This window comes from Branchiostoma belcheri, unplaced genomic scaffold (genome assembly GCF_001625305.1).
Source record: "Branchiostoma belcheri isolate BF01 breed outbred unplaced genomic scaffold, Haploidv18h27 scaffold33, whole genome shotgun sequence".
Lineage (NCBI taxonomy): Eukaryota > Metazoa > Chordata > Leptocardii > Amphioxiformes > Branchiostomatidae > Branchiostoma > Branchiostoma belcheri.
In genome coordinates, this window is record NW_017803943.1 from 2818714 (window position 1) to 2839911 (window position 21198).

The 21198-nt window shown below is 39.8% G+C and overlaps 1 protein-coding gene across 2 annotated transcripts in view; it reads left to right on the forward strand.

The window, feature by feature from the left end:
• LOC109475267 (receptor-type tyrosine-protein phosphatase delta-like) overlaps nt 1-21198 on the forward strand; it is a 33823-nt gene that overhangs the window by 2676 nt on the left and 9949 nt on the right. Inside the window, exons 2-5 of one of the 2 annotated variants that reach the window (XM_019775865.1) lie at nt 16701-16870; nt 17302-17449; nt 18341-18492; nt 20519-20635. In XM_019775865.1, the coding sequence (XP_019631424.1) occupies nt 16783-16870; nt 17302-17449; nt 18341-18492; nt 20519-20635 (505 nt within the window). In that variant the 5' untranslated portion in view covers nt 16701-16782. The remainder of the gene's footprint in view (nt 1-16700; nt 16871-17301; nt 17450-18340; nt 18493-20518; nt 20636-21198) is intronic. The other variant, XM_019775866.1, reaches the window with a different exon arrangement.

The following is a 21198-nucleotide window of genomic DNA, read 5'->3' on the forward strand; positions in this document are numbered from 1 at the left end:
AGGAGGGTCAAAAATCCAGCTACAGAGTTGTCATGCAATCTGAAAATGTCAGTTACCATGCATGTAACTAAACATGACCGGAAAATCGTCTTAGCTCACCTGTAGCCAGCTTAAAATTTGTTTCCGTCAGCCCAGGTTCAGGGGGGGGGGCATTGCTGGGACAACGTGAGTGCCATCTAGGGGGGTCCAGGCTAGGGGCCTCCGTCCCCCAGGGGAAAAATTTTGGATTTAACATGCCTTCAAAAACACAATTTCCAATTTTAAAGATTTTTGTCAGTTTTGTTTGTTGAGGTTGACGGATTGGTTTAACAATTTTTCTATCACACGCCGCAAAGTTCCGGTAATTAATGGCAAAACGGGCACTGGTTAGAGCCCTGCTTCAATGTAGAAGAAATCCTGATGAATTGGTACTTAAAGAAGCTGTTGGGTTCCTTGATTCCCTGCTAAATGGCTGCATGGTTGCCATCTTCTTGGAAAGGAGGTGGTGATAAAAAGATCAGTTCTATATAAGATGATAGTAATTGCAGTCACTTTTCATGGACATCTTGCCTATGATTTGAAAAGGTAACAAATCAAAGCACTGTAAATACATCAAGGTTATCTTTCTAGATCATCCTGTCAACTCCAAGTCAATGCAATATGGAGAGAGCTGCTGATGCCAGCTACATTTCAAGTAATTACTTGGGTAGTAAAACAGTGGAGCATGTAATCAGAATGGACAGTTGTACAATAGACAAGGTTGTAAGATTCAGATGGTAAGACAGGAGTGCAGAAAAGAGGACAATACCTAAATGAATGTTTGATATTGCTCCCATTTGGTGAATAGCTTGGTGAACATTAGACCTTATTTTAATGATAGTTGAAATTCAGTACCTGTATAAAGGTCCACGTTTTAGGAGTAAGTGAAATGATAGTTGAAATTCAGTACCTGTATAAAGGTCCACGTTTTAGGAGTAAGTGAAATGCTGTCTTTTTTGGCACAAGGAGGTTCCCCACCGATTTTCCTTATCTAAGCGTCTCATCAGATATTTACAAGAAATCCTCTGCGATGGGCGTGCCTTTTAACCACTTATTTCAGTATATGCAGTGGAAGCCAAAACAGTCGGCTTCAGAAGCCTGTTTTAAGCCCCTGTCTTAGGGCCCAGGCACGCGAGTTGTTTAGCAGGGTTCATGGTCAGGCCTTTCCGAGGGACCGGGCTTGTGGTGTGGTAAGCTCGCCAAATTGCCTCCAGTGGGAGCGAGGTCGGGGGTTAAAAGAACGGCGAGATTTTGCGGCAGAGTTCTGATAAGACGAGTGCTTGGGCTTCAGATGGAAGGTTATAACTGTTTATCTTTAGGGAATAGCCACAGGAGGTGTACATACAGACCTCCTGGATGTTGAACTTGTTCCAATAAGGAAAATCTGTGTACAGTAAAGGAGACTGGCGACAGATTGTGCAGGGATTTTGCAGCACGAAGTTGCATTTGGAAAGTACAGTGCAGTCAGGTAAGCGTGGACAAAATATGATCTATATTCCTTGATGATTTAGAGGAAGGTGCCTTGAATGATGGTTTAGAGCAGACATGTTTGTATTTGGATTTTCTTAGATGTAAATGTTGACTGGTGACAGATTGTGTGCAAGGATTTTGCAGCTAGCATGAAGTTGGAAAGTACAGTACAGTCAGGTAAGAGTGGACAAAATGCAATCTTATCTGAATGTCTAATGCGAGTTGTATTTGTCAACGTAAATTGTTTTGATGATTTTGTAGAAGAAGATTACCTTGATGATTCAGAGCAGATGTGTTTGTATTTGCATTTTGCTAACTGTACCTTGTAACTAGACCTTGACACTGTAGAAATTTGAAAAAGCTACTACCCTGGCTACTAGGAAAAAGATCAAGAGAAGGTTCCAAGTTGCGTGGTATTTTCTTGAAGTGCTCAACTACAGTAACGGCAGGGCATTAAAAAGCAGCTTCCGCGAAGACGCAGGTGTGAGATTGTGAGATGCCGGGTGTCAGGTGTGTGTAACACCATTAAGGAAAGAAGTTGAAAGGCAAAGTACTTCCAAACACGAACAACAAACAGTTGGAATGGAATATCATAGTCAAGCATTATGCTTAAACTCAGAGAGTTACAAGCTTTACCTTTTAGTATACCCTTTACAGTTCCATAGAAAAATAGCAGAAAAAACACGACAAAGCAGGTTTTGTAACAAACAGAATCACTGTTAGGTTCTTTCTTTTTCTCGCTTGACAAGAATTTTGACATGTATGTATAAGATATGTTGTAGAATCATAAGTCTGTAACAATTCAGCACAATTCAGATGTACATGTACCATGTTCTTCTGCCAGGTTGATTTTTGTAATGAAATTGAAAAAAAGTTGAATGGATCTATGGAAAAGAAGCTTCATTGTGTGAGAACTATAGTAGCTAGGTAGACTATTAAGTCTTGGAAAGAATGAAGTAAGACGAAGAATGAAGATGAAGAACGTCGACCCTTGTACAGTCTAGGCAGTTGTCCAAGGTCATACTGTCACGTTTTTATTTCAGCTGAAGGATTGTAGCAGATATCACGGGTGACAGGCCAGACACTGTTTTCCAGTTCAAGTCTAGATCTCTTCTTAACGGAAGAGACATAACAAAACTCTTCCAACTTTTCACCGAGGGGGGGCAATGTGACCCACATGTCACTAGAATTTTTTCCGTGCCATTTTGTTTGCCAATTCACTAGTACTAGTGTAGTGCACTGTAAATTCATTGTACATGTACATGTACTTTTGCGGTGGTTTCATTTCATGGTAGGAGGGGAAGTGGTATATTTTTCATTTTTGAAAAAGAAGGAGAGTGCAATTCCAAGAACCAGTAATTATTATTGATTGAATTGGTGTGGTATTATGGTGGTGGCACAAATCTGCAATCAGTACTAAATAGAAATCACTCTTCCTGATATGAAAGTTTCGGAAAAGTTTGACACTACAGACAAATACGCACCACCGGTATTATATTAAAGCATCCCTAATTTCCTGTGCGGAAGAAAATGTGTTTACGCTGCGAATCAAAGCTTGCGCAGACGTTGAGAAGATCGTGTTATGGATACAGAACTGTCGCTGGAACCAAATTAGACTTCCTTCAATCATATCGGCCGCCGTCCAGGGCCGGAATTACGGCTTACCGGAAATTGTACGCAGGCAGACGTGATTTGACAACATGGTCCAGCGGACTGTTGCAGATGGGCAGATATGACTTGTAATGTCACACCGGATATTGTTGTGTTCACCCCAATTATATTCCTCTGATTAGTTCCTATGTAGTCTGAAATGTGATCATATAAATACTTGTCGGAGACTTTCCTTGTTTTTAATAACAGTTGAATTTTTCCTCATATTTGGCGATAGCATTCAGAAATTTCTGGATTTATTTCATACAAATCCTGTTTTCTAGATGGAGGTGTATCAAAATGTTTCTTTATGTCGTGTTGTACTTTGAATTTGAAATTTTCAAAACCCTTTACTTTTACCTCAAAGTATAGGTGCATGACAATGGTGTTCTCCCAATTCTTTGAAATGAAAACCATGAACTGTGAACTGTGATCTTATCAAGTATGTTGTTTTGCAGAAGAAAAATCCAACTGAGTGATAAAGAGTATGACAAGAAATGTCATCATTTCCCACAAATTGCCTGGTGCGTTATGACTGTTAATAGGATTATATATACTGGAAGCAGGGTAGCTTCGTGTGCGATAAGAGGATCATTGTACCTAAATGTATAAGCATTACTGCTGCATACATTACTGCCAGTCACCAATGCCTTGGTTTGCGGATTTGTAGGGAAAATAATGGCATGAAACTACAGTCATGTACATCTACATGCCTGCAATGTTGAGGTGTATACAAATGTACATGTTGAAATATTGTGGTGCTGTATTGCAGTCAGTGGTTAAGTCACATGGACACGTGATTGAGAGGTTGTGGGTTCTAATCTTGGCTAGACATTCTTTCTTTGTGAAAACCATTACTAACATCTTTACCTGACTACCTTGCTCCACCCAGTTGCAAAATGTGTACCTGCAGAACTTCCATTACTAGAAGAAGAGCACCATAAGGAATTTATTGATGTACTGCAGATTTAATGGAATATGTATGGGGACTGCATACATGATCAGACTCTTAATATAAAGTATTCATACTGAATAAATCTTTGTCACTGTATATCATTCAAATTTGTTACGTACGTGTACGTGATTTTTACTTCTTAGAAAAAGGCTGGCAGATATTATTTGCGTTCTTAGTACAACACCCACCTATAGCATGGTTGCATAATATTACTTACATGTATATTCCCAATGCCAATTGCCATCCCACTTCAGTGGCAAACTGTTTCATCAATCTTCACAGTAAGAAAAGTAGACAAGTGTGGGAGGTTGAACTGTGTGTTTCTTGAGTATCAAAATAATATATTTCATCTAAGGCAAACAATCTACCCACTTGTCCATTGCAACGGTCAGCAAAGATAGAGTCAGGCGGCTTATCTAAATAAGGAGTAGAAAGAGTTTCTTTCCAGTAAAACCCACACCCCAAGACTAGAGAAATCCACCCACTTGCAAGCTGTCACTGTCCCTGTCCTGTACCACAAACTCTTGTGTGGGATAAGTACATCCAGACAAGGCTTAGCATGACCGATTAGGACCACTGGTAGTCTGTGTAATTGGCCAGTCACCTTGGGGGTATTAAATGGAGGGGAGAGTCAAAGATATAAAGTGCTGTCGGCATCATTAGTGCTTGTCCCTAGATGGACCTAAAACCCTTTCACCGGTTTTGTGCATGTATTAGTGCGTACATCTGTTTGTGTATGCATTATCCTTTGGATGGCTCTGTTGTATGTTTGCAGGAAATGTAAGCTTATCAGCTTGGCTGGATTCAGGTGTTACATCTTAATTAGTTCCTCCTGGCTTTCAGCAGATTTTGGACACCTGAGGCCTTCCTCAGGCCAGTTCTTGGAATGTCCTGGCAACAAGTTGGTGAAAGTACAGACAAAGTGATTATGAAATCTGCCATATTCAGCAGTTGAAGTCATTAATCTTTCGGTACAAACCGGAATTCTGTAAACCAACTTATCACTTAATAAATGTCTTGAACTTCTCTCCCAAGGATTGCTAATTGAATCATGTCGTTAAGATTATCCATTTAATTTAGGTCAAATCGAGGACTGAAAATTTAAGGGGTCCATTGGGGAAAGGTTCTCAAACAGAAAAGTTTTTTGCTGTTGACTGAAGCCAATATGTGATGCCATTACTGCTCTGGCTGCAGACTGTCTGTTACAGACTAAACTTGTATTTGGGGACTTGGAGTGGTTGATAAGAAATGGCCAGGATTTTTACATGCTACCCTCCCTCCACTAAAAATCCAAGCCATTTCTTATTAGACACCCCAACCTCCCCAAATGAAACCTCTGCTTGTAGAATACTATACTCTAAACTTGACTGAATGCTCTGCAGCCAACAGATGATGATGATGGCACCATTTTGTACTAGCATCCTGATTCACGACTTGGGAATGGCAAGACTATAGGAGAACCGCTGTTTTCGCTTCCATTTATGCCACGAGGGCATTAGACCGTGGATGTTGCTACTGTACACTCCGACTAGTCTTAATGTACACATCTGTCTGTAAGTCTGGCCAAAAACCCTGCCAGCTTCCTTGCCCAGAATTTTTGTGTGAACCTCTGTCTCCTCCAGGTCATGACTTTTCACCAGCGGAGGATAAAACTTCCTGGGAAGTCGGCCAAAAACTTTCTTAAAATTCTCCCTACCTCCTCCTAGACCTAAGTCCCGTTCCCATCGCAGTTGTCAAAGCAATTTGAATTCGGATTAGACAGTTTGCGACTCTGAATGCTTCCTTTCAGAATGAAATCAAATTATGTCCAATCTCGTTGAATCTGGTTAGATCCACCTTTTGTAGACGGGTTTGAGACAGATTTTACGGTAATTTGATTTAAGCGTGGAGGCTCAGGTCCAAGTTTTGTGACGTCACACTTTGGCGTACGTGTTGTCGGCAGACTTTACCGTGTGAACTCATTTTGCCCTGCTTTTTCCCGGCTGTATTGTGTATGCCATTACCTGTGTCTGATGGAGATAATACCATTAAAACTTGCCACCCATGTACATTGTAAACTCAAGAAGTACTGTATATATGCTATAAAGCCTATCCGAGGGATCCGATGTAGATTAGATTTGAAATGGAAGAAAAATTTAACAGTCGCAACAGCTCTGTTAATGTACATTCTTTTATGTATAAAAAGAATAATTATTATAGTATACCGGTAGTTACAATGGGAAATTTTATGGTCTATGGCAAGACTGCGCAAGATGGCCAGTAGGAATTACCGGTTAGTAGAGGTCGACATATGGGAAAGTTGGAAATTCAAGTAATGTTAACAATATATTCAAAATGTCACATGTCAAGTTAGAAAATGAAAGACACAGGCAGACATAGGAAATGACATAGCATTACGTGGTAGTGGGAGGATGTATATGTCAGCTGGACACAACACAGATGTGTGTTGTGGTGGTTGATCACTATCATTTAAAATTTGATATATCCCATTACATGCCATCATCACATTATGGGTCCTGAAATAGTATGTTATCTCAACTGTAAAATCTCTGTTTACACAATGTTACAGCTTTAAGGTCACATAGATAACTGTAACTGTACGGTCAATTGGCTTTTGTAAGGCTGTAGGGGCAGTGGGTTGGGAAAAGGTAGAATATGGTGGTGATTTTAGGATGAAGAAAATAATGTCAATCGTGATTGGAGGTTTAGGACAGCACTCACTGTGATCTTTTATTTAACATGTCATTAATCGTACTCAGAAAATCAGTTGGAATCACGTTGATTGTCAAACCTGAAAGAACACGGAAGCACAGTCATTAAAGTCATTGTATAGTTCATTCTACCTGTTGCATAATGTATGTTTACGAGTATGATCTTAGAAAGTGGTGAATCAAACATACTTGAACAGATTAGAGTGAAGTGGAGGGATTTTGTATTTATTGTAGAGTTCATACATGTAATCTACCTGTTACTTAGGGTTTGCAGTCTGGTCTTCTCAGAAAGTACCAAACCTATTCATGAAACAACAGATTTCGAAGAAAGCGTTTTAATAAAGAAGTCATTTTCAGGATTATCATCAATCTCATCTATCATGGCTCATTTTCTCAGTGGTAAAGGCAGCGCCATTTTCATTAATAAGACTTGTTGGACTAGCTCTCTACCACATGATGAATTAGTGACAAATTGCGTATTTTGAAAGGTCGACACCTGTAATTGCGATTGGTTCGTCGCCGGACGGGAAAGCTGATCATCCAGTTTCTGTACGAAAACAAATTTGTCTGGAACGCCGCTGTCGTAGGTGTAGGTGTGTAATTATATTACGTACAGCCTTCAGACACACAATAACATTGGTTTCCAAGATGTTTATGTAGATTATGCTACTATAACATTGGCTTCCAAGATGTTTGTGTTGTAAGATATGCTTCTCCTGAAGTCTCTGATCAGTTAAAAGTTTTTTGTTGGAGTAAACTTCAAAATATGCTTAAGTACCAGTTTATGATATCATATAGGCATTAAGTATTCTTCACACAAATTTACAGAGACTGTCATTGATGCAATGTTTTGGTTATGTCATTTTATTGTCAACTTTGTGTTGATGAAAACAGGTGTGTGATAAAGGCACGTGAAAGGGAGACATGTGTTCTTGAAATGGGGGCAAGATGCACTTTTTAAACCCCCCCATTTCTTGCCACTGGCTATCTGCTGTCAACAAGATGTGCTCATATAATTGATTTATGTATAAAAGGTATTTGATAACATTAATCTTAATATGTTTCTGCATAACTACATGTAAAGCTATCACAAAAGTCATATTGTAAGTACAGCACTTTTTTCTGTATCAACTCTACATCTACATGTATGTACGTGTATAATGTTGATACTTGTAAAAACCAAAAAAGTTCCCCAATGAGACTTCCAACTGTAGGGATGACCATTTTCGCTGAATTTCAGTAAGGAACTTCCTGCATATTTGATGAGTCACGAATGACGCAGTGGTTCTTGACATCCAGTAAGAGCAGAGTAACTTTTTTTCTCAGGAAATTTTTTTTCACAGCCGGAGGCCTTCCTGCTGACAACTACCAACTACGTAATTCTCGGCAGGTGGTATTGTACATTGTTCCAAAGTCATTGCCACCTATAGGCCCACTCATGTAATGGTTTCTGGAAGCAATTTGCTCCCACCCTCTAGCCAACAGGGAAAATACTTGCCAACTGCTGAGTGCTTCATGTTAACAGTTTGAACTAACCCACCAAGGCAAACTACATCGATGTACTAACATGCTAAAGTGGTCTGAGTTGAACTTCTGGGAATTTTCTTGCTGCCATCTCAGCCTTCATTGCTTGCGTCAGCAAGGAGCTTGGAGGAAGAAATCTGAGCTTCACAGTTTCCTTTGAAAGGTTAGAAAATATCCAGTTTTGAACATTGGCGGCTTAAACTTGTTTGTTAAAGGTTAGAAAAAATCCAGTTTTGAACATTAGCGACTGAAACTTGTGTGCCAGGATTTGTGCCTGCTTTTAGACCATGCCAGGCCATGTACGTAACTGTTGTGCAAATTGTAGCAAGATGTTTTTAGCACTTGGCAAACCTCCATTACAAAGTTTTGCAGGCTTGATGTTGGTCACCAGGGATCGCCAACCAACTGAAATAAAGGCGAAGAAGTGCGTCATTGGGTACAGTGTTCATCATTGTTTCACACCTAAACGCATAATCTCCTATGACGATGGGCCCTAAGGCCACACCAATTTAATTTCTTGGTTAACGGATTCGCCTCTTCATTTTTTTCTGATTTGCAAATAAAAATAAAAATTCAGAATCAACTGCAAAATGCTCATATTTTGCCCTGAACAGTTGAAAACAGTCCTTTTCTTACTACCTTGTTACAGTCATTCCATCTATCAATGCAGTGCTACCATTAAAAGTTCAAAATTCATTGTTTAAATTTTGAACCAGCCTGGTGTGCTTACTTCATGGCTCCTATCGTACCATTTTGGGCCATAATAGGATGCCTAGGCCTTGTTTTTTTTTTTTTCGCCCGCCCGCTCCATTATTTTTATAGAAAAATCCGTTAACCAAGAAATTAAATTGGTGTGGCCTAAGGTTACATTAAAAACCAGCAGGCTCGATAAATGTTGCAATTCACTTTGAGTTTAACGATTGAACGTCAGATAAGGTAAACAGTTACTGTACAAATGTATGTTCACCGGCAATACAAGGGAAAGGATATTACCAAAATGTTGCTGCCAATATCACTTGCACAACCAAGATTACCTGAAAACCCGCAGGCTAGATGATTGTTGCAATGGCAATGGCTTTAACAAATGAATGTCAGGTAGATAAACTGTATGTTTACCGGCATACAAAGGAGATTAATAAAATTTTGCTTCTAATATCACTTGTACAACCAAATTTCAATGTAAGAGATTAGAAATACATGTACATGTGACTATGCAGTCACCCATCAAAATCAAATAGCATGTATTATTCCTATGAATGAGTCCCAGGCTCACCCTAACATTTGAAGTCAGAAAACGCTTTCTTGTTTCAGCGGGAAAGTCTATTACAGCTCCCTGTAGTATTCGATAATTGCTATCGTGTGATCTTCTATGCAGTCAGCTAAGGAGGCCCATGAGGAACCTGGGCTCAGTGAAGAACTGCCTTGTTTTATGCATCAGTGTCTTTACATATGTACCCAGGGCTCAAAAAACCTTAGTGCACCAAAAATTGGAGCTGTGTACCCAATTTTGTTTGGTGGGGGTACCAGTACTAGTGCACCCAAATATTTCCATATTCATGTAAAGATGTTAAATGTATAGTACATGTAGTATACAGCATATTCTTGACATTTAAGTGTCAGAATAGTAAGAAAATCTTTGATGTAGCATTTTTTTTTTCAAAATGAAACATTACTAGTTTTTGCTAACATTCTACTTACCGGTACTTCATTTTATATGGTGCACACCCAATTTCTTGGGTTCGGTGCACCAGTATTCCCAAAAATGAATTTCTAGCCCTGTGTACCACACCTATTGTCACATGCAAAATGTAGAAAACAGGAGCTTCCGTGTGTACGAGATATTCCATCATCTAGAGGATATTTGCCTGTGTCGTTTCCTGTATTACAACAGTACAAGGTGAATGTGTGTGTCATATGTGTACCCAGCATGATCCACATGACTCCGGTGTGCAAATACATTATGGAAATGCAGCTCTGTCTCTGCCTCAGTGACGAAACCGGGGACCTTGCCTCGTAGGCATGGTTATGTAAAAGATGCATGCACCGATGCCTTATATGGGCAACATAGGATCATTTCGTCGCTAGCGCAACCAAACTCGGAGCGGCTGCTTGCGTCATCTGGACCCTTTGAACAGGTACATATAGCTTAGGCAGGTAGCGGGAGAATAAAAAGCTCAGGTGGCAGCTTGGCTTGCGACTCGGAGCTTGCAAACTGCACGGTACGGTAAGTGCTGTCTTCCTCAGCCAAAGCTTCCATTGTGTTTCCTATATTGTAGTGAATCGGTTGAGTACCCCATCAGAATGAAAAGAGAGAACTACGTATGTATTCTTACTTTTAGAACGTGTAACATATAGTATCGTTTACGAGAAATTGTCTCAGATGTACAGTTCCCACAAAATACATTGTACCGGTGCTTTTATTTCGTGCCGGAAATCATAGCAAGAGCACTGCTAGTTCCAATATAACTTCTAAATCATCACGATTGATCAGTGATGTTAGGTAGATGTATTGTGATGTTGCTGGTTTGCAAGACTCTCTGTTGGCTATTAATCAATGAGGGTAATCCTGATACATATGACATCGTCAGGCTAAGCAGTTTCGTCCGTCCGTAGCACGTTTTTCCGAGTAGTTCCTGGAAAATGATCCATCATACGTGTACACGCACGCATCAGCCATGGAAACAACAGGTATTCAAATGTACCCGGTAATCCTTGGAGTATGTACATGTATGTAGCTTGTAGTCAGGCGGTAGAAGGTATTGAAGACTGCTCAGTAACTGAAATGGTAAGAATTTGTCATTTGCAGTCCTTTTGTAATCCAATTACAATGTTGTGTGAATTTAAAAGGAGTTTTTACACAATGTCATGGCAGGTATTCAAATGTATCGGGTAATCCAAGTACGTAGCTTATACAGGCGGTAGAAGGTTTTGAAGACTGCTCAGTAACTGACTGGTAAGAATTTGTCATTTGCAGTCCTTTTGAAATTTGATTACAATGTTGTGTGAAGTTCAAAGCAGTTTTCGCACATGTATAATCCCGGTGTATGTGTACGTTGATTGTTATTCAGTGGTAAAGCATAGAATTGTTTTCGTAGTGGTATTCAGGAGAAGACTGAGCTTGGTAGATTTTAGAATTATTAGTGCTGTTGTGCTTTCTTTATTTATGGTGAAATGATATAAGATTATATTCTTAACCTTCAGCCTGCTAAGGTAGCTGTTTGGTAGCAAATTGGTACTATTTACTGGGTAGGGCAGCAGGCTTGGAGGAAGGTTGTCTGTCTCATTGTCATGGGGAACGTATCTTCCCGGATGCGCTGTATTTTATTGCTCTTTATGGGGGCTCTGGGACTATTCGGGATTGCTTTTTTATGAACCCCACAATTAACGACTTGACTGCATGTACAATTCATGTTCATCCTTGAGGGCTAATGTCGTTTTTGGCAATGAATATTGAAAGCACACCAGCTTTTCTTTGTCTAATTTCTGTAGCACTGTACCGTGAGAGATTGAACGTTGCTATAAAACTAAAATGGCAAAAGCAATTTCTTGATTAGGAGATGAAAATGCTTTTATTTTATGGTAAAAGTTGAACTTTATTCCAATTTCCAACACAGGGGTTACACAGAAATAAAATTCATCAGGATAATTCTGTTTCTGTATCTGTATAGCCAGTATAACTGCCCTTTAATTAATGACCAATCGCTTTTATTTTATGTATAATAGTTCTAGAATACACTGTACTTCCTCACATGAAAGGCGGCAGTTATGAGTAAGGTTGTGGCAGTCAATAGATGTTAGATTGTACATGCAGAGTTGTGTGTTTTAGATGTAATGTCATATCGCCAGAGGCATGGAAACGCTGACGTGGGCAGACCACTCTCTGATGGAACCACCCACACATGCAGACACTGATTACATTATGCTCCGTATGAGACCCAGTACAAACATGTACATTATTTCTGTCAATTGGAAAAAGCCTTCGGCAAGGTGTAGGTGTAGAAAATGTTGACTGAAGGCAGACCTGTGAGTACATTTCCAAACTGTTTACAATGTGTATTGAACCTTTTATAAGGTAAGTTAAGTTGTGTGGTAGCATCATGGAGGAGGATGGACACATTTTGGATAAGTGTTTTGTGCATTGTACCATATAGTCCTTGTATTCTCCATACACTATAGACAGAAGTGATGTGGCATCAAGTGGCTTTGTAGCCAGAAGATATAGCAAACATGAGACTGAGAGGTTGTGGGTTTGATTCCTGGCATTCCAGGCTAGACATTGGAAAAGGCATTTTACAATCATTGACTTTACTCACTCTACCCAGGTGTAAAATGGTGGTGGGAGGAGAGGGATGGGCTCCGTCTTCAAATACCAATACCAGGACACAGTGGTTTAACAACCCACTGCCCCTACAGCCTCAAAAAGTTTTATAATGGGACCTTTACCTTTCTTTTTCTACGGACAATATCTACACTTGTAGCACTCAACAAAAATTATTTTCAAATGTTGAACGTTGTTGCCATTCAGTATCCCCATGTTGCTTCCTCTGCGGCTTAAAAGCTTTTTGCTAGTCTCTTCCCACATTTAAAGTTGAGAAAGGTTACACGTTGGGTTGTCCAGAAGATGCGCTTTGATGGGTAAACTCTTCAGATGTAAAATGGATATGGAGGAAAGAGCGTAGCCTTCAATCTGACACTAAAAGCTTTGGTACGGTTAAGTTCCTGTCTTGGATGGGATGATGTTTCCTGTATCATTTTGTGTTGCTCTGTGGGGTCGTGTGGTGCATGACACTGTACTCAGGGCTTGAACCTTTTCTGTTTCCTGCAGTTTTTAAGTTCAGCAATTTGGAAAACTTTCTTCAGATATTGCCCGAACACTGTTACAATGTGGGGCATTTCATCAATGGTTAGGTGTTACAGGTCGTTTAGTGTAATATAACCAGTTGCTGTCATGCCGCACGCATGTGAAGTTGGTGTGTTATCTCTCAAACATTACAGATTTTCTACCAGTAATACACCCTGTGTGCCCACCCAGAATTTAAAACACAGCGAAGGTGTCTTTTCCCCCTACTGTGAAATTGAGTCCTCTATTTACGTGAATCACAGTTTATTGTTGTAGGAAAAGTTTTCGTGTTGGCACCAGAGTTACAGGTGTTTACAGAAAACATGTACATGTAGCAGAGGACAGTATCCTTCATGATACAAATATGACCTCATTAATATCAGCATTACCAGATAATTTGGGGTACGCATGTAGGTAATTGTGCTATTTCAGTAGAAAATTGGCTTGTCCTGGATTCTAGGCATTCCCCACAAAGGGCTCAAGATACCAGCTGCATATACATGTATGCAGGTTAGTACCAGTAAAACTGTATCTGTATAATCTTATTTTTATTTTGCTGTCTTGACTGTTACCACCTATGATTGGTCTCAAAGAAATGTTTTCTGGACAGTTTCATCCATCCTTCTGACCAGTAAATTCTAAATGGTGCAGGAAGCATTTTTCCGGTGCAGGTAATTTTTGATGTTACCTGTACCAGCTAGGGCAAGTACGCAGAAAAAGGATTTTGAGCCCTGTCAGTCACTTGTAACCATATACATTTTGTGTATGTACATGTATATGGGGGCTGGAAAATCCTCCTAAGTGGTTTATCCAGGCATAAAGCTAGTGGGATGCAGTCCCCTGAACACACCTTTGCTCAACAAACTGCCAAGCCTTGAAGTCCTTTTACTGGCACTGTTTGAAATTTGCTTTGAGACTTAGGTACTTACAACATACATTTGTACGTGCAATACCCCGGTAGTAAAAGGTACAGCCTACGCTGAGACAAAATGCACTTCTATTTAACACCCCCATCTCACTAGAGGCTTTGACTGATGAGTAACTGATAAGCAGCCAAAAATTTGTCAGATCATTCAAATTTCAAAGAAATCTATAGATAATTAACAGATTTTAATGTCTTAAAAATCCTTCTCCCACAATTGCAAAATTGTGCCTCATATTCCAGTTTTAGAATAATTTGAAGTTATACAATTCCAATTTTGATCCCATATCTGTTGCCTAGCGATCACCATCTAGTGCAAAGGGGCTGCCTAAGGGTGGAGAGTTTTGCAATGCTGGAAATGTTGTCTTATTGTTAAAGGTGCTCCACCTTTCCAAATGTCACCGCGCTGCTCTTTGTAGCGGCAGTTGCCCCTAACGACTAAGATCAAAGTGTCTTGTGGAAAGGTCTAGGGTTTAAACAGGCGTGAAAATCAAACCTGTTCACGTACATGTACATGTGTATGTCACAATTTGCTCTAGATGTCCAAACCCATTTTTTTTGTTGCGTAACTTTTCTTAAATCCCTTGAACTGTTGAAGTTGAAAATATTTCATTCCCCCAAGAATGTCTTAGTTTCGTGGAATTTCAACCCACGCTCCGAGTTGAATTCTTCCCAATCCACAGCGCCAATTTCTTGGAGCGATTCCGTGTTCCCCTCACACACATCCCACTCTCTTCAGTATGCCTCCCGGCTTCCCCGGATTAGTTTAACAATCGGATACGTTGGAGTTGAGCTGGATTAATGGACAGTACATGGTCTTGGGGGACCGAGCGTAATTTTTTCAAGTCTCAACCAGGCTTAAGCTACATTACACATTCTCCTTTATGTTTAGAAAGGATGTTATTGGCCCTAGTAAATATGTGTAAAACTTTTCAGTGGGGTTTGGCATTTTCGTAATCATCTGTAGAGACAAACAAAAATTATATCAATTTGATGTAATGTTTGAAATTGTAGGAAGTCCCATATCTCACAGCTACCCATAGTGCACCAGCCAGACGAGGTCAGCTGAGGTCAAGTCGTCTCCGTTTTTTAAGGCTCTAACTCACGCGGACCTTCTAAGAAGCCAGTGGGGTGGCGGGGGTAAGTGAGTGACAGAGCACACACTGGTGGGCCTTTGTGTGGCGCCCCTGCCTGCTGGAGTGTTATGCTCTGGTCGCTAAAGGGATTTCAGCCTCAAGAGCAAGTATGTGAAGTACACTAACACTGTAATCATCCATTCTGTCAGCTTACATTCCAACTTGATAGCCTGTCACTTGTACATTAGATCTACCTAAAAACCACTTTAACAAACCTCTAGTGGATATGAAGAAGAATTGGTGGATAACATCAATGTATTTAGAAGTTTAAGAATTTAGAATTTTACAAATGTTTCAAGGTACATGTAGAACATTCCAGTTTGATAGCTTGCCATTTGTACAAAAGATCTACCTTGAAAATAAACCTCTGACTACTGTAGATGTAGAAGAATTGGTGGACACCATTGATGTATTAGATGATTTGTATTAGCGTTACAGTAAGAGTATGTATGTGTAAGAATTTAGGATGTTACGAATGTTTGAGGACAGAACGGCATCTTTGGTCTGCCGTGTTCGCTCCATCACACTTGACGGTTCTGGTTAATGGAGTAAAAAGTTGACAAAACACAGCCAGGTGTTTTCTCTCAGGTGTGGTGGGGAGAGAAATCCGAGTCAAATTGTGCATGAGGGAAGGTTAGATGCACTGATCCATGTTCTATCACATCACACGGTTGTCATGTGGTGAATGGGAGGGTGACATTACCGTGTGCCCTTGCCTTTCATCACCTCTTCCCTGGTTCAATATCTTCATGGTATTGGATAATGGTCCGTGTGAGTTGAAAAGCTTTTGTACACTTCAGGCTTATCAAGTAGCCCAGGCCTCCTGTGGGTACTTCAGACTGAGGTTTCTCTGCAATACTGATGAGCGTGGATGTTTAAAGGGCTCCCAGTGAGAGAAAAGGACCTTTAAGTTTTAAAGGGTTCGCAGAGAAAAGCTGCAGACCACATACATGTATTGGGGTGAACCACAGCGCTTTATTTTCCGATAGCTACTGGTGCGATGCGGCTTCGCCAAAGCGTGCGTTTCCAGCCAAGCATGCCAGGTCTTCCCCACCCTTTTTGATAAGTTTCTGGGGTTGTTTTATGTGTAGAGGTTTGACACCTACATGTAAAGCTCCCTGAAGCATAGAGCTATCAGCTTTTATTAATATATATATATATAAGTGTCCAATCCCATCCCAACTAGACTGTAACTAATAGGGTATCTAGTTCCTCTGATGGTCTTTTTAAGTATTGTTCATGCATTGTCAATTCTACTGCCTATGCGTCACTCATAAGATGTGGAAAGTTCCCATATTGTCCATGTATGTATTGTAGTTTTACTGTACATTGTACATTTCCAGCTATGCCATTTTTGACTGACCATTGAATGTGATAATGATGTTGTACTGTGGTTGGCTGTAGGATTACTTTGCTGTTTGTTATAACCACAGAATCCCCACAGTGCTCACCACGGCTCCTTCCTGTTTTGCAGGTAAACCGTGATGTAAATCTCTGAGCTGCAGATTAGAACTTCACAAATCTCCCGGTAACCAGTCGTCCAATCAGGCGTGAGAATGGGTTCCCAGTGGAGGTCAGGGGTCGCCCTGGCACTATTTCCCATGGTGCTTTTCCTGCACATGGGCTTGTCATCAGCACAATTTGGTGAGTTTCTCTTATATGCTTCTTTCTTCGTAACGTTGCCTGTTTAGATCTAGATGCAAGTGTGATAATTATATTTTGCTAAATCCCAGAACAATTACATATAGACTACAATGTATACATATAGCAATGAAAAAGAATAGGGCCCTTGTAACTGTATATCGTAAAATACTTAATTAGTTACTTATCCGCTTCATCCCCTTGCGAGGTATCGTAAAATGACGTGTACTACCGGTAAACATTAATTTTGGCAATCGAACCAAATTCTTTTAAAACTGATATGGTAACATATGGTAACACTCAACAGGCTGAAAGTGGCTACCAGAACCAAAAGAAGAAGACAATTTTCGTCATGAAGTAATATGTGAAAAGTGTAAAATTGATGTATCTGGCCAGAATTCATGTATTTGGGTGCTATTTTTTTTTTCATACAGATTCTGCTGATTTTGGACTGGAGTGCACTGTGTGTAACGAAGCTCATTCAGGGTCGGCGATAACCTGTACATGGAGAAACCAGCCCAACCAAACATACAGCGCACTGTTCAAGTTAAGCAAGAAGGCACAGGACAGGTGCCCCAACGAGTAAGTACCATACTCTAGACTGGCAGTGGGTAAGGAGAGACACCTAGTGCTTTGAAAGCAAAGTGCAGAAGACAATCTGTGTGAACGTGCAGTTCAGGAAACTCAGCAGACTTGACTATGCTTAACTGTAGACTCCACCTAAACTAGTTCTTCTGCAGATCATGTCCAAGTCACTAGATGTCTCTCTTGACTATCCAATAGACAGGGTATAGAGATTGCTCTCACCTAGGGCTCCAGTGATATACTTGTCACATAGCTTCTCTGAAATGTTAACGTCACACTTCAGAGAAGCAATGTGGTAAGTCTCATGATCACTGGGTCAGTCTATTGAAGAAAACCAGAGTGACTGGTCAAAAGCTCTTGCTGAGAACAGTCTTTTGTGTTGGAACAAAATTTTAAACTTTAAACATGTATTTTTTTTGTAGCTACCAATGCAGATAAACTTTCATGATAGGGTATAATATTGTTAGCCATTCCCAATCTTACTAGTCTTGTTTAATGTATAAGGCCCTGAACTTGACACAATTCAGATGTACATACATGTACTTCTGTCAGGTCGATTTTTAAAATAAAATTGAAAATTGAAATTGTACTTAGTCATTAAACAACTGTACTTGATTTTCTTTACTCCCAAACTTGACACAATTCAGAACCAGATGTGAATGTACTTCTGCCAGGTCGATTCTTAAAATAGAATATTGAATATTGAAATTGTACTTGAATCATTTAACAACTGTACATAAATTTTTACTTTTGAAATTTACTTTTGAATTTTTACCCCACTCACTATCCGGTTTATCGTCTGTTGTTCCCCATCTTAGACGGGCTTGCACTCTGATGCACTCTGTTCTGTGGGTTGACGTTACAACTACTCAATTTTTTTTCCTCCAGGACGGAGTGGCAGTCGTGTAATCTGACGTCAGAGAACAGCTGTCAGATCCCGTTCCACGACTGCGCAGACCCCTTCCACGACACGTACTACGTCATGGTCAACTCCTCCTCCATGCTGTTCCAGACAATCAACTTTATCAAACCCGACATAGGTAAGTACTGAAGGTGTTATCATTTTTGGAAGGTGAACTGTACATTGTAAAATGTAAATTGTTTTGAGGATTGTGCAGTGTTGTCTTGTCTTGTTATTTTGCTTGTACACTATATAATTTAATCATATTTTGTTTGTCAGGTTTTGTTTCTTGATCAGATTCAGTGTTTGTTGTGTTTGCCTTTGCAGTTGTAATGTACTGTATTGAATTGTATTGTAGTCATGTAAATTCTCTATCTAAACTGTATCAAATAAGTTGTGAAATGTATTATGTTGTGTCTGATATTAGTATTAAGTAGTCATTGTGTTGTTTTTTGTAACTTCTTAAGTTAGAAGAAGTTTGTCGTTGTTTTGGTTTTGTAAGTTGTCAGCATGTATTGATTGCATTTCTTTCTTTTAGTGAATCTTGTAGATGTTTCTTTTTTTTTGCTACACTGTACTAGGGAAAAATTCCACCATCAATTGCATGTGTCAGAATTGCCATATTGATGTGATACTGCTGTAAAAGTGACGCATTATAGATTCAAACTTTCTTTCTTGGACAATAAGTGCAAACAAATTATACACAGTACACAGCATTATACACAGTACACAGCAACACTGGTCCATTTTATTATGCTGTTGATGGTGTTGATTTTTCCTGTTCTTGCAATATGTGCAATGTTAACATGTGGATTCTGTCGCAGTCTTGATACATTGTCCTTTCTTCTTTGCAATCCTATGTATGGATCTGCTCTTGCTAACCCCGCCTTGCACCGTAACAAGTTGTGAACGCTTTTTCAAGCTTTCAAACTTCTTTCCTCCTTGCTGTTTCCTGCTGATTCTCTGTTGCCAGCTAGCACTAGTAGCAGTAGCACTCTGTGATGCTTAGTGCGCTAATGGCTAACAAATGCACAAATTAACGGTGATGGTATTTGGAGTGAGGGAGGAGTTTTTGTTTGAATACCCGGTACTCAAGGACCCAAGCATGACTCTCTGAACACTGGTGAACACTTTGTGAAAAACCTGGTGAACACTTATGAAAACACTGGTGAACACTTGCTGAAAACACTGGTGAACACTTGCTGAAAACACTGGTGAACACTCTGAAAACACTGGTAAACACTTGTGAAAACACTGGTGAACACTTTCTCAAAACACTGGTGAACACTTCCTGAAAACCTGGTTTTTAGTTCCTCCAGTTGTTTGGAATCGGTGAGGTGTGTGACGTTGTAGTGGGGTTTAAAGATACATGACTTGTACATAAAATCCTTTTTTTCCAAAGGGAGAGTTTTAGTTTCAAGATTTTCTTCACAACTGGTTGAAATGATACTGTCAATTTGGTACTCCACAATTCAACAGAGATATCCAACTGTCCACAGATTGCTCTGTTCTATATACCTGCCTATCTCTGTGTGTCTCTTCAGTTTCTATAACTACATGTTGTTCCCACTCTCCAACTTCTCTGCATCTTCAAGTCTTCCTTTTGAAAATATACATTGTCAAATTGTTCTCTTCAGTTGGAGAACATTATCATATTCCTTATTCTTGAAAACGAAAATGTAGAATTTCAAATTTTGTACACATACTTCAGATGTGAGATATTTGTACTCAACTCTAATATTGTTCAGAGAAAGATACTATTTCAACATCAATATGCAAAATGACTTGACAACACTTTGAAAAGTTTAAAACTGTTCTTCATTAACAAAGATAGCTGTATGGCACTAAATTTGTATTTGTCAGGCAGCAGGGAGAAAGTTAAATCAATAATAGATTCCATGCTAGGTAAAGAAGCAATACAGACAGAAAAAGGATGAAGATCTTATTCATTCCCTATCACAGACACAGACAGTAATTAACCTTTATATTCTAAGACTGTGACTGTACAGTACAAAATAAATTAAGTCTATATGTTTATACCTTGTACCACCCACTATATGTCCACCATCTCTGTCTGCTCTTTTGCTCGTGGGCTGTCCTCTTCCGCACCAGCCAGCCCTCTCACAAACAAACAAACAAAGACATTTACGAATGTTCTTTCTCAGCTACTTCTTGCGGGCCCCCCAAGCAAATTAGTGAGAAAATGGCAGAGACAAAGCTTCGCTCTGATCAGGCAGCAGCTTCGTCATGCTTGCATCCAGTATTGAGGGAACGCCATAGGAGTATGTTTGATTGCTTTAAGCATGGGCCAGTGTAAAACAGTAAAGGTGCAATGTGAGGGAACTTAAAGCAGATTTGAATGCCTTTTATTCTATACTTTACCTGCTTGTGTAACTTCAGTGGCACAACCTTGCATGCAGGTAAAGCATGTTCATGCACACTTCGGTGTTTTGTCTTCGGTAAGAATGGTTTGCAAATGGTGCATTGGTAAATGATTAGAATTGTTTCTTGGTGTACTGTAGAGAGGGGTGCAAAATTGAAATCATGACATGACATGACATAACATACAGGCCTTCCATGAAGCAACATCTGAACAATACAACCTGTGACAGAATATTTAGGCCCTGATTTGGTTTTAGTGTAAAAGGTATGGCTTACTGAGGAGGTCTGGCATAGCTTGTCCGTCCCCAAGATAGCTCCAGTCTGCTTGTCTGATTTGTCCCCTCCACCAAATTTGGGATTATTTGCAGAGGGGGTTAGAAATCAGAGGAGAGTATTGGATCTATAATAGGGACGGATACCAGGCTAGGTTTGTTGTTTAGTTGTATATGATGAAATTTTGCAC